The sequence below is a fragment of the Corvus hawaiiensis genome, chromosome 6, assembly GCF_020740725.1.
Source record: "Corvus hawaiiensis isolate bCorHaw1 chromosome 6, bCorHaw1.pri.cur, whole genome shotgun sequence".
In the NCBI taxonomy this organism is placed as follows: domain Eukaryota; kingdom Metazoa; phylum Chordata; class Aves; order Passeriformes; family Corvidae; genus Corvus; species Corvus hawaiiensis.
The window spans coordinates 62,944,726-62,956,816 of NC_063218.1; the positions used below are offsets into that span (position 1 = coordinate 62,944,726).

The 12,091-nt window shown below is 40.1% G+C and overlaps 1 protein-coding gene across 1 annotated transcript; it reads left to right on the plus strand.

The window, feature by feature from the left end:
- Positions 1 to 1,991: 1,991 nt before the first annotated feature.
- On the plus strand, positions 1,992 to 7,461 carry SMIM38 (small integral membrane protein 38). The gene is made up of 2 exons (XM_048308333.1): positions 1,992 to 2,217; positions 5,402 to 7,461. The coding sequence occupies exon 2, from the start codon at positions 5,966 to 5,968 to the stop codon at positions 6,095 to 6,097; it is 132 nt and encodes a 43-aa protein (XP_048164290.1). The 5' UTR covers positions 1,992 to 2,217; positions 5,402 to 5,965; the 3' UTR covers positions 6,098 to 7,461.
- The last annotated feature ends 4,630 nt before the right edge of the window (positions 7,462 to 12,091 follow it).

Genomic DNA, 12,091 nt, shown 5'->3' on the forward strand with positions numbered 1-12,091 from the left:
TTCTTTTTGTGTGCAAAGAGACTTTCAAAGTAAGCAGGATAACCTGTTAGTAGAATGAAAAACTTCTTCAAAACACAACGTAGTTTGCTGAAAGCCCGACTTTCATTCTTGAATAGAAAAAAGGAGGTTTGGAGCAGTGTCAGTGCAGCATGTGAAATGTTTGCCTTCCATCACTAATAAAGGATAACAGTTCTTTTCAATAACTGCATTTTATGAGTGGGGTGATATAATCTTCAAGTCGTTTCCAAGGTCTGTAGTTCGCCAAAGCACATTTTGCTTATGGTAAGTTTTAGAAAGTTTGGATTTTTCTTTAGTCATTAAGTTTGTCACATGGTGGACCTTGTAGGCAAATGGCAGCTGTGTCATTGTTTGCTTCTATCTGTACTGGCTTGTGCTGTCAAAACAAAGGATGCCCGAAACACCCAAATTTAGTTGTAAACCAGAGGCAGGTTTGGATCTGAGCTTATTTTGGTAGAGCACATGTGGAGCATTGTCCAAGTGATCTGATGTGCCAAAGACATGGAGTTACAGATGAGAGGGAAGGGAGTTTTCCATCCTGTGACATTTCTGAAAGTCCCGGTCTGGTTTGTACCCAGTGGAAAGGAAACAAGGGTTTTAAGTCAAGGGAAGCTTGGGAGTAGCCCAGAGATAGGTGACCACAGCACTTGTCAAAAGGCTCAAACTGTGCTTTTATGCATGAGTGCTTCGACTGCATAATGTTTGAAGGCTATGATCTGTCTGGTTTGTACTGATCTGGAGTTTTAGGGATCTGAAAAGCAGCTCTTGAGAAATACTTCGTCAAAACTGAAGCATGTTTTGCCAGTTTTCTGTGTTGAAAAACTGGCATTTTGTTGCAACATTGTTCTGTCAAAAATAGTACTCATTAAATTCTCTGCTGTATTGATGTGAATTCTGTGAATTCAGTGGGGAGGAAAAATTCTACTGATGCAAGGAGAGCACTAGGAAAGGTTGGCTTAGGGCTAGATCATTGTGTCTGGTCAAATTTGGTGATAATTCCTTAATTTCCCCAGCAAAAACCCCTGAGGTTCTTTCTACCCCAAAAATTAGGCATCTAGCTGAGTGTGAAAACATAGCGAATTGTGTATGGTCTCTTTGATCACTAAGGAGATAATAATTGCTCCATAACAAGCTGTTCTGAACTTTGTAACATCAGTCTTAAATATTTATGGCTGTTTTTTTTCCATTGAGTCACCAAGTATTTCTGTATTTTTATGTTTGTTCACAATTAGGTGGACATTTTGGACATTGCTAGTCTTTTATTTGATTGGTGTGACTAGGTATCATGGCATCTATGTGACCTGTTCTGCTGCTGCTGGGTCATGTTCTGCTCCAATTCCTAGTAAAAATTCCTGTAAGAGAAAGGGAACCAAGATGTCTCCTGCTGACCATCGCCCCACCCAGCAGCACATGGAGGTGGTCATGGGATGACAGCAGAAGTCTCATCAAGTCTTTTTGGAAATACAGATGTCTTCAAGTAATCACTTTTCAGACTGATTTATAAGGTTTTGTTTCATTTCCTTCTAGTCCTTTTCCTTCACTTTTATTGCCATTTCCTGCAATCTGTGCTCTTTTGTTGCATTTAAATCTCACTTTTGACACCTTTGAGGATGAGCTGGAGTTTTACAAACACTTGTGGTTTTATGGAGGCTGAAGTTAGTCTTAAGGGATGAAATATGTAACAAATGAAGTATCTTCTTTCTGGCCTTGTTTTCCTTGATTATGGAAATGGACATACCGAACTGACTGTGGTGGGAGGAGTGTGTTTGCTGGGGATTTTCCAGGAGAAAACCAGTGGGGCAGGTGTTGACTTTGCTTTGACTCTATGCAACACTGAGTGATCTTGATATGTGCACGTTATCACAACTTATGTGGAGCAATAATTGATTCTGAATGTCAGATTTTGTCCTCTAAAGTGGTGGCTACTTGATCTGGCTCTTTTTAAGTGGTATTTTGTTTTCAGTGTGATATAGAATGCTTGCTCAGGAGGTTTCACATATGTAACCTGGAGCAAGGTGCCTTTTTGACTCTGATAACTATAGAAAGCACGTGATTCTGACAGATAAGTGCTGGTCTTGAATTTTTCCTTTTTCTTATTTAACAAAGAGCTCAGAACTTCTTATTAGCCTTGCAGACACCTGCAACCCTTTGCTGCTTCCTTTGGTAGATATCCTGACTTTTGAATGTGTGGAAAATGCAGTAAGTCAAATATTCTATTTTTTAATTCTAGTTTACTTATGTTTTGGGATATATTTGAAACTGATGATAACAGTGGGTGTTTTATGGTTATTGTTGTATCATCTGCTTTGTTGCTTGTAACTTTACTTGATATTTTAGGAGATTGCTTTATAAGGGAATTTGAACACAAGATGTGAAATCTGTTGCCTTACATTTTAAAAGTCAACAAGACTGCGTAATATGTACTTTTTTTTTTCCTGAACTACTCTTCAATGGGCGTTTACCAGGACAATTAATTATGTGATAATTTAAAAACAAAATACAAAATTTGTCTTGGAAGTAGTTTCAAATTAGAGGGTTTTAATAAATATTTACAGCAGAATAGGGTAGTAATGTTGGTTATGTGATGAAAGCATATGTGAGTAATAAAATATCACCCGTCAGAAATACTGTTCTATCATGTCATTGTTCCCTAGAGAGATGACTAGTTGAAAAACGATTTTAACAAAATAAACTCTGAACAGAGAGGATGCTTTTATGGGTGATACAGCACACATTCTTCAAAAAAAGGCACATCATTAAAAATGGTGCCAGACATTAGGAACATCTGTTGTGTGAAAAAGTAAATTTGGGAAAATCCAAATAATAATGCTCAATGTGTAGGCTTTACATAGTGCTTTTCCTCACTCATTCTCAAAATACTTTGCAAAGAGGGGAAGAACAACTACCCATGCTAAACTGCATTTTCTAAAATCCAGCCACACCAGCTTTCATCTGGCATTTAAATTCGCCTTGCTCATGCCGTGCCATTAATTTTCCGTGGCAGGAAATCTGTCCCAAGAAGTGAAATCCAAGCAGGAAAGCACTGTCCTTCCATCTTGGGCAGCATTCCTGCGTGTGAATAAATGCAGAGTGCCAAGCTGACAGCCGTGGCATGCAGAGCCAGGGAGCTGCCATTGCCCGGGCAGCCGGCGTGGAAGCTCCCCTGGCTTTGTGTCAGCCTGTCCCAGGCGCATCCCGGTGCCAGGCGCCAGGGATGTACCGCCTCTGTTCCGGCTTTGACACCTCGTGGGGATCGCCGGAGCCGGCGGAGCTGAGAACCACTTATGGGCCTGGGGAGCAGGAGGCACCTGTTGTTCCCTTGGCACTGGAATGAAGCCCCAATTCATGCCTGGCGTGCCCTTAAATAGCTGCCGGGCTCCTGGGCACTAACAGACTGAGCTGGAGCTGGTGGCCAAGGCGTGGGATGTGCTGGATTACAGCTAATGCTGAAATCGGTGGTTTTCAGTAATCCTGCTGGAGCACAGACAGCAGCATTGCACCAGGCTGGAGGAAGAGGGTTGCCACAAAAGATGCACTTTCATTGGATCCATCCAGATGGGCCGATATGAAGTTACTGCTCCTCTAAAAAAAAATCAGATATTATTGCCTCAGCCAGTAATTAATTGTACAGCTGCAAAATGAGCCAGTTGCCCAAGTGAGTAAATAACGTAGAGCTCCTGTCTTGCAGGGATTGTGTTGCAGCAGATAGAGCCACTGAGCAGTTCGTCCAACTGTTTTTCCTGCTGAAATCCCTTTCAGATGAGATGGTGATTTCCTTTCTTTTCATTTGTGTGGGCATAGGTCTCTTAAAAGAGCAGGTTAGAGGAACAGCTGTCGGGAATGACGCAGTTGATCTTGCTTTAGGGCAAGATGGTAGACCTTTTGGGCCCTTTTCATCCTTTTTTCCTGTAGCCGTAGGTGACCCTAGTAACATACATATGTATATTTATCTGTTCTGTCCAGCCTGCTGCATTTGTTCAGCAAAATCTTTGCTAGTTGAATGGAGCAGCTCCTTTAAACTCAGCAGCTTTTGGAATCTGTAGGTATAAGAAGATATCATTTGGTGCACCTCCTCAAAGATTCCTTCTTAGTCATGATTGGGTTAGGGTTACTCATCCCTTGGTTGAACCTTCCTGTGCAGAGAAATTTGAGTTGATTCCCATTCCTTCATAAATGCATGCAGGGCAATATGTCAGACTTTCTTTCCTTTTAAGCAATCTGACCAGTTCTGACACTTTCCACCTCCATTAAAGAATCCATGTGGTAGATGAGAGCACCCATTAGTGTGAACAAACTCCTGAAACCCCTGAAAGTATTTGCTTTGCTCTGCCATTTAACTGCTTACAAAGCCCAGGGCTTTGCTTCTGATACACAGCCAAAAAAAGGGAACAGACTATTTTATTTTTTTCAAACTGCAGTGTAAATCTGTTTCTGTTGGCTGTGTAGAAGACAAGGTGTTGACTTTCATGAGGTTACCCCAATCCAGGACAAATTTGACCAGAAAGTGATACTCTGAGAGGATACTGACAGTCAGTATTTTGGTATGACGTTTGGTTTAATGCAGAATTTTTGAAAATCAGGGAAGCAACTCTGACTCCGGGCTGTTGCTTGAACCATGTCCAAGTCATTTCACTTACTGCTGATCCTTCCCAATTTTGCCTTCACAGCTCTACATGTCCAGGCCCAGGCAATGAATTGCTTAAACATCAAAGTTCCTTGTTTTCTTCTTGAACTGGGTCCTGGAGTTTGTACTAATTCTAATGAGGACTTGGCATCTACAAGGACCTCAAGGTATTACTGTACCTATTCCCTAAATTTAAGGGAAAAAGAATGTAGAATTCCCAAAGCTTTACGTCTCCGAATCAGGCTTTAATTTCTTTCTAGACGGAAAGTGCGGTTTCTGGGGAAAGAAGCTTGCTGGTTAGTAAGTCTGAAAAGATCTTAGCAGTTCCAGTAATTACTCATTTCATCAATCCATCCATATTTAAAGTGAGCTAAACCGAGTTCTTTCCTATAATGTCTACTTCAAATAATGCTGCTTTACATTTGGAGAGCCAAATAAGGAAACAGAGCATAATCTTACAGGAGTTTTGTTCCCTTTTAGTTTGCACGGCTCAGACTTGCTGTAACAAGAGCACTTCTTTCTATGAAACCTTTTTAACATATTCGACTAAACAAACTATCTCCTAAAGAAAGCAGGAACATTTTTGTGTGTGTGTGTGCGCTTTGCTCAAGCCTTGGCTCTCGAGGACATTTCTGCATTTGTCAATGTACTAAATGAGCGATGCATTTTGGACAGCTTCTGTGTTCTGATTTGTTTTCTTGTGCTTTTTTTGTCTCCCCCTCCCCCCCCCCCTCCTTCTTCCCCTTTTCATTTGTCTAGGAGGAAAAAAAAAGCTCCTCCAGTGTTGTTTCCTGCAAAGACCATTCTTAAGAGCTCGTTGGACAGCGCAGGACTCTTGAAGTGATAGCTAATTGGTGAAAGAAAGGCCCTGATTGTCTTGAGGGAGCTGGAAAGTGCTGCGTGTGCTGCTGAAAGGGACTAGGGAGAAGGTGCCTGGTTTCGCTGAGCAGCTGCTGCTGGAGATGTTTGGAGATTACATCAGCATTGGAAAAAAGGGGCCAAAAAAAAAAAAAAAGTCCAACTTCACAGAGACGGAGTTTATGGAGGTTTTTTTCTCCCTTCCAAAGGTCTTCTGACAATACTGTCATTGTCAATATAAGAGTTGTTAATTCTTTATGAATAGCACATGGGGCCTCTTGACTAAATAGTACGTTACATGTCCCAAATCTGTCAGCTGGACTCTTCTCTCTCATGCTAGTGAGATCACTTTGATTGGAATGTTAGAGGAATTGCTGGGCTGGCCGTGCAGAACTGAATACTGCATTATATAATTAGATCTCCCAGAGTATTTTTTTCACATTACCTCATTATTCTAGCTTAAATATGGAATCAGTCCTTTTGATGGTTTTACTGGTTGTAATTATATTAATACGATTCATTTTGTGGTCCTGTCTTAGTGCTTATATAGATTATAAACTGTCCCGAAGGTTTCCTGACACAAGAAAAGAGGACTAAGGGACTTCAAAAACCTCGTTCAGATTTGAATTGACAATGGGGAGAGCTGGATAAGGTAAATGAAGCTAGAGCAGCTTTTACCTTGGGATCTGATGAGAGAGAAATGACCTGTTGAGACTCCAGCCAAGTGAAGATTCTGCAGAAAGCCTCACGCTGACGGAGGGGAAGGAATGACAACTGATTGAGTCAAATGACTTCCTATCCAACTTCGGAATGAATTTGCTGTTGGGAACAGACTTGTGGACTTCTGCCAATTAAATGATATGGACAAGCTGGAAGGAGCCCTCTGCCTGGGCAACCCAAGAGTGCTCAGTGTCCACGTGCCACCCTGTGGGCTGGCAGGAGCGGGTTTTTACCTGGCTGGTTGATTTGTTACCAAATTCCTCATGGGTCTTCCCAGTCAGATCTGAAACTGACTGAATGGCTTTAGCTGACCATAACCTGCCAGATATTCACATTTCTTAGCAAGAGATATATCTGAGTACCAGTACAAGGTGGATACCACCGGAATAATCTGTTCCATGGATTTGTGTCTCAGAGATTGTCTGATGGACTCTGGCTGTGCTTCAGCACCAACAACGGATGGGGTGACAAAATGAGTGAGTTTTGACACCAAAGCCCTGCAAGGGGCCTTCATGTCTAGCCTTAAATAAGCACCCTGCTTGGACACTGGAGGATTTGACTACTTGCCCAAGGACAAAGTGACTTGAACTTTCTTGGTTAAGTTCCTTGGCGAAAGGAAATAAATTTTTCTGAGTAAATTGCCTTCTTTAAAATAACTTAAAATAGTTATATTAAGTCAAACAACCTAAATCTCACGGCAACTCAGTGTAATACTGTCTTTTGAGAACTGAATTTTTCTACAGTAAAGATAGGAAAATTGTATTACCTTGCCTGAGAAATGCACTATCCTTGGCCCAGTCACTCTTAGAAAAAGTCCTTTTTTTGTTTGATCATCTTCTATCTCATGTGAAAATGAAGGTTACTGTTTTACTGCTTCATATACTTATTTCTATATCTCTTGGTAGCTCACATGATGATATCAGAGTTCAGCTAGGTAAAAGCCTACAGTATTCCCATACAGAGTTTCTGGCCCATTTATGACTCACACACTCCTACAGGCTTGTCATTAGTAACTGTTCATCAGCTCTTATCATTTTGTATTTTAAAGCCTCCTAAAAATCAGACATGAGAGCTGGTATGTGCTTAGGCAGTGGAACAGGGTAAATGTCAGGTCAATTGATTTCAGCCTCAGATTTTATTTATGGTGGATGACCAGTCTACAAAACAGCCTGTAATGCTTGAAGGTGCATGTCATGGGTTTGAATTTCTGGCAGATGACAATAAATTATATGTAGATGTAACTAACCCCTTGTCTGTTTCTGTGATTCTTGATTTTAATGATAATTCTGTCCTTTTTCTGCTTCCCCAACACCAGCAAACCACAAAGGGAAAGTGAAATGTTGTCTACTTTATGTGCAGACATACCTTTGATAACGAGTAACTGGAAAAATAGGCACAGTGGTCCATTTTTCTTCTTTCAGTTAATCATTGCTATTCTGAGCTGTTGTGTGCAAAACAAAGCTTGTGGAGAAATTGATACTGCCTTTAAGAAATAAATCTTCTAATTCTTTATTTCTGTCACAGTGAAGTTGCATTTGGCAGTGTCATGTTTGTATTAATTGTTTAAAAGTGTGGATGTGATGAGAAGGGCTACAGGTGAAGTTGTGGTTTACTGCCTTTAACATTTGGGGATGTTGGAACTGACACCGGTAGGGAATTCACAACTTTGATTTGTTTATCCCTGCAGGACAGGATTTCAAGTTTTCCCTGTAAATCAGAGCGTGTGGTCCTGTTATGGACTGTATCCTATGGACTGGTTCTGTTGGTATTTGTGTATCTAGAATATTTGATTTGGACCTTACTTGAGTCACGTGAGTTGCACTCTAATTATAAGAGTGGTCTGGCCAAATTTATTAGAACATCCATGATTTGAGGCACATTTAATTAATTTAATAATTATTAAAAATTTTGACGGAAGAGTTAATTTAGATCTTGATGCCTGTAAAATCCTCATGCATTCAAAGCAGTTTTAACAGCAACTTAGTTAATTTCTGTGCATTCATATAGTTGTTATCCCATCCTGCAGGATGTGGAAAGCCATCCCTGTTTATCCTGCATTACAAAATTTGGACTATCAGACTTTCAAGAGTGCAAAATATAAAGGAGATTGAGATCTTCCTCTTTATTCCCATAGGTCTTTGCCCTCTCTCTTTTCATGCAGATAATAAAAATCTAAGCCCTTTAAGTGTGGTATGATGTGAAAGTGTCCACTGGTATTTCCTGGTGGGATCCTATGGAGCACTGTGCTGAGATTTAGACATTTAAAAGATATTTATGCATTATTGATTTTTTTTCCTTTAGGATATGTATTTAAAAATAAGTAAGTGCTTAATGTCAGGTTTGAGCTGTGGACAGTGTGAATGAAGATTGCAGGGTGGAGCCCCCTTTCAAGACATGAAACAATGGTATGTGTAAAGAAAGAGAAAAATAAAAGTGAAATACTGAGATATTTAAATCCTTGCTAATGTAAAATTAATTGTATTTTTTATATAGAGATTAAAATCTACTGTAAGTTAATGTATTTGGTATGTTTTAATAATTTATATCATTAACGTGCCAAGCAGTTGCCAGAATGACCATGTAACCTACTGAGAAGAAACCCCACTCTTTGCTTGAAGACATTATTTTGAAGAACCTTTAAGATGGGGTTAGATACACACACACACACACACACACACACACACATATATATATATATATGTATATATATATGTATATGAATATATATTAAAATAGCCTGCATTTATACATATAAACCAAAAATAAAACTGTATGGTGTATGGATGCAGAACTGGTCTGTTTTAGGGCTGTGCTAATTTATGGCCACTATTTTCATAGTACTGATAGTACCAATAAAGCCAAATATGCTCCCAAAACAAATGTCATTTTCAAGTTCCAATGTTGATACTCTTTTTTTTTTTCTTTAACTAGGGCTGAAAGATCTTTCTGAGCTGTAAAAACTCAGTTGGTTGTAAGTATCTTGTTCATCTGCAAATGCAATTCCTGTCCCACATTGTGTAATGTGCAAAAAGTTGGCATTTTACGGACTGCATTATGGTATGGAGGACTAATTACAGACAAGCTCACGGTCATCTGAGCATGTAATTATATTTATTGATTAAAATAATTCCACGATTTCATTTTTCAGTGCCATTACACTGGTACCCACTTAAACAATTCCTGTCAAACTGTGTAAACCGGAGTGCTGAAGGGTTTCCTTAAACGGATCTGGCAATGCAACAGGTGGCCTAATTACTTTAGGTAGGTCCATTGCAGCCAAATTCGGGGAGGAGAAGCTGAAGACACAAGTAGGGCTATGACTGACTCTCACAGAGGGAATCTGGACATCTGGGGGCCCAGTCACCAACTGTTTCAATGAACTGCCACCTCATAAACCGGGGCTCAGGGGAAATCCCGTAACCCGCGTTCATGTTCTGTGTCACAGCCCTAGGGAATGGGAAAGTATTGTTAGGGTCTCCCTGTCAGGATTCATGTAGGTGTCAAACTGTTGGACAATTAAATGGCAGAAGTCCTGTCCTGGTTAGTTAGCAGGGACACAGAGTTACTCCAGAAAGGCGGTTGGGTTATGCTTGTTTGCCACCAAAGTGGGTGACCTGAGAGGGTGGCCCTTTCACTGCAGGCAGGGCTTGTAATAGCATCTACTGCTAAGGCTGCCAGGCCCTTCCAGCCCTAAAGGCCTATTTTCAGCTGTTCACAACTTTGTCAAAGTAGCTTTTAGCTTTTCAAACTAAATTTTTCCATGTTTCATTTGGTGTCTGCCTCCGTCGGAATTCTCTTCTGACAGTTTCAGCCAGAACAGTTTAATGTCTTCCAAGAACAAGACTAGGGGAAAACACATTGTTTTACCCATGCTACAAAAATATTGGCAATACTTTTTTTCCTGAAAAGTTGTAGTTGTCCCACTCTGGGAGAAAATTTTTACTGAGCCCTGTCAGGGATATGTAACTCTTGTTCACATCAAGAAAATTTTGTAGCTACCTACCACAGATTCAAGGGGTACAAGATCAGATACGACGTGGGGAAATGAGGATAAAAAAACTGGCAGGGAGAAAAAGGAATTACAGTAAGGTTTTAGGTAAAGAGGGTAAGTGGGCCATGCATAGTTAGTGAAAGGCAATCTGGACTGCACCATGTAGGAGAACTGGCTCTAGGAGTGAGTGAGAGTGAAGGCACACTAGATGAAATCAGGATATTTTGGACTATCAGCAGACAGGATGAAAGTGGAGTTGGGAAATCTATGACCTAAAACATTCTATGACTCTATGACCAGACTGAAATCAAGAGGCTAAGACTTATTTAGCAAAGTGCTTTTACTTGGAACAAGGAAGTCCAGGGAACTGTCAAGGGGATAAGAACTGCATAAAATGTTTGCTGAATCACTATTCCTTTAAAACACTGATATAAATCCTGGAACCTAAGTATCATCCTTCTTTTTGTCTGTCAGCAAATTTTTGTTTTTGCTGGTGAAGCATTGTGTGCTGAGCATCTAGAGGGCTGTACTAATAGGATGCAACAAAGCTGAGCACTGACATTAAGAAAGTAATAGAATTAAGGATTTATATACAACTTCTGCTCTGTTCCCTTGATGCCATGAAGATTTATGCCTTTTTCTTTTATACCCCTGTTATACCTTTTACAACTTCTGTATTCCTGGTGCTTTTTGCCTACATTCTTGGACTTGTTTGTCAAGCTAAGAGACTAAACATTTTAGAAGCTTCGTAGTTAGGGATCAGTGTGCCTCAGACCCCAAGGTCCTCTCCAGAACATATTCTGTAAACCAAGATAGAACCATCCAGGGGAAGGTTCCTTGGGGAGGGGGGGGCTCACTTGAGCCTCTCATTGGGGAATCTTTGATAGATATGCTAATTAGTAAAACCTATAATGTTATACCCAATGTTGGGGGGGAGTAAGAGAGACACAGAGACACAGGGAAAGACTCGGGGGGTGCATCTCGATGCATACGACCTAGACGTGTACACCTAAGGATCCTTAAAAATAAATACCAAGGTAAAATCCCTTTTCCCCTTCTAACCGTGTATGCCTCTTGATTTTAAGACCAGGAAAAGGCATCACCCTGAGTCTCATGACAGCTTCTTTTGCTCATTTGTTGCACAGGATGAAATGCTCTGGGTCTGAAGCTTGCAGGAGCAATACTTTGAATATCCCAGAAATAAAGTGATAGACTATGAAATACAGAGCTTAGGAAGACTTAAGTTTTGAGTGCAGTGATGAGGAAATTAATCCTGTCTTTGTCCATCATTGAGTTCTAAGTGAAAACACTTAGAGATATTTATTCTTTGCTTTGATGCTGCTTACCTGAAGATCCTGAATCTAATTTGCTTATTTGCTAATTTGCTATTTGCCTTTGCTAAGGACCATAAACTGCAGCTTGTCAGTTTAACAAATAAAGTAGTGCCAGTTTAACAAACTAACTGGTACACTGAGAAACCAAATTCTGAGAATCTGAAGTAAGATGTGTAAAATAAGTAGATTCAAAAGGAGGAATTCCCCTGTACCTTTTTATTTTTTAATTGCAAAATGAGATAATGCAGATATGGGAAAAGTGTTAATCAACATCTGCAAAACACACACACATTATGAAAAAAATTAGGAGGAAATTATTTTTGTGAGGAGGAGAAAGTGCTGATAAAGAAGAAAACATGAGAACTTATTAAGCAAGCACTGACCATCCTGTCCAGCAAATGTGGCAGGAATATCTTGGAAAACTAATCTCCTTGGCAAATGAGTATAACAAAATGGAGGGAAAGTAACTTTACCTCCCCATATGTATGTGAAGAAATCAATAGTTGCTTGTCTCTAAGGTGCTAATGAGTGCCCAGATATGCATAG

Excerpts from the sequence above, each read along its gene's own strand:
- SMIM38 (XM_048308333.1), top strand. The coding sequence starts at position 5,966 with ATGGAATCAGTCCTTTTGATGGTTTTACTGGTTGTAATTATATTAATA.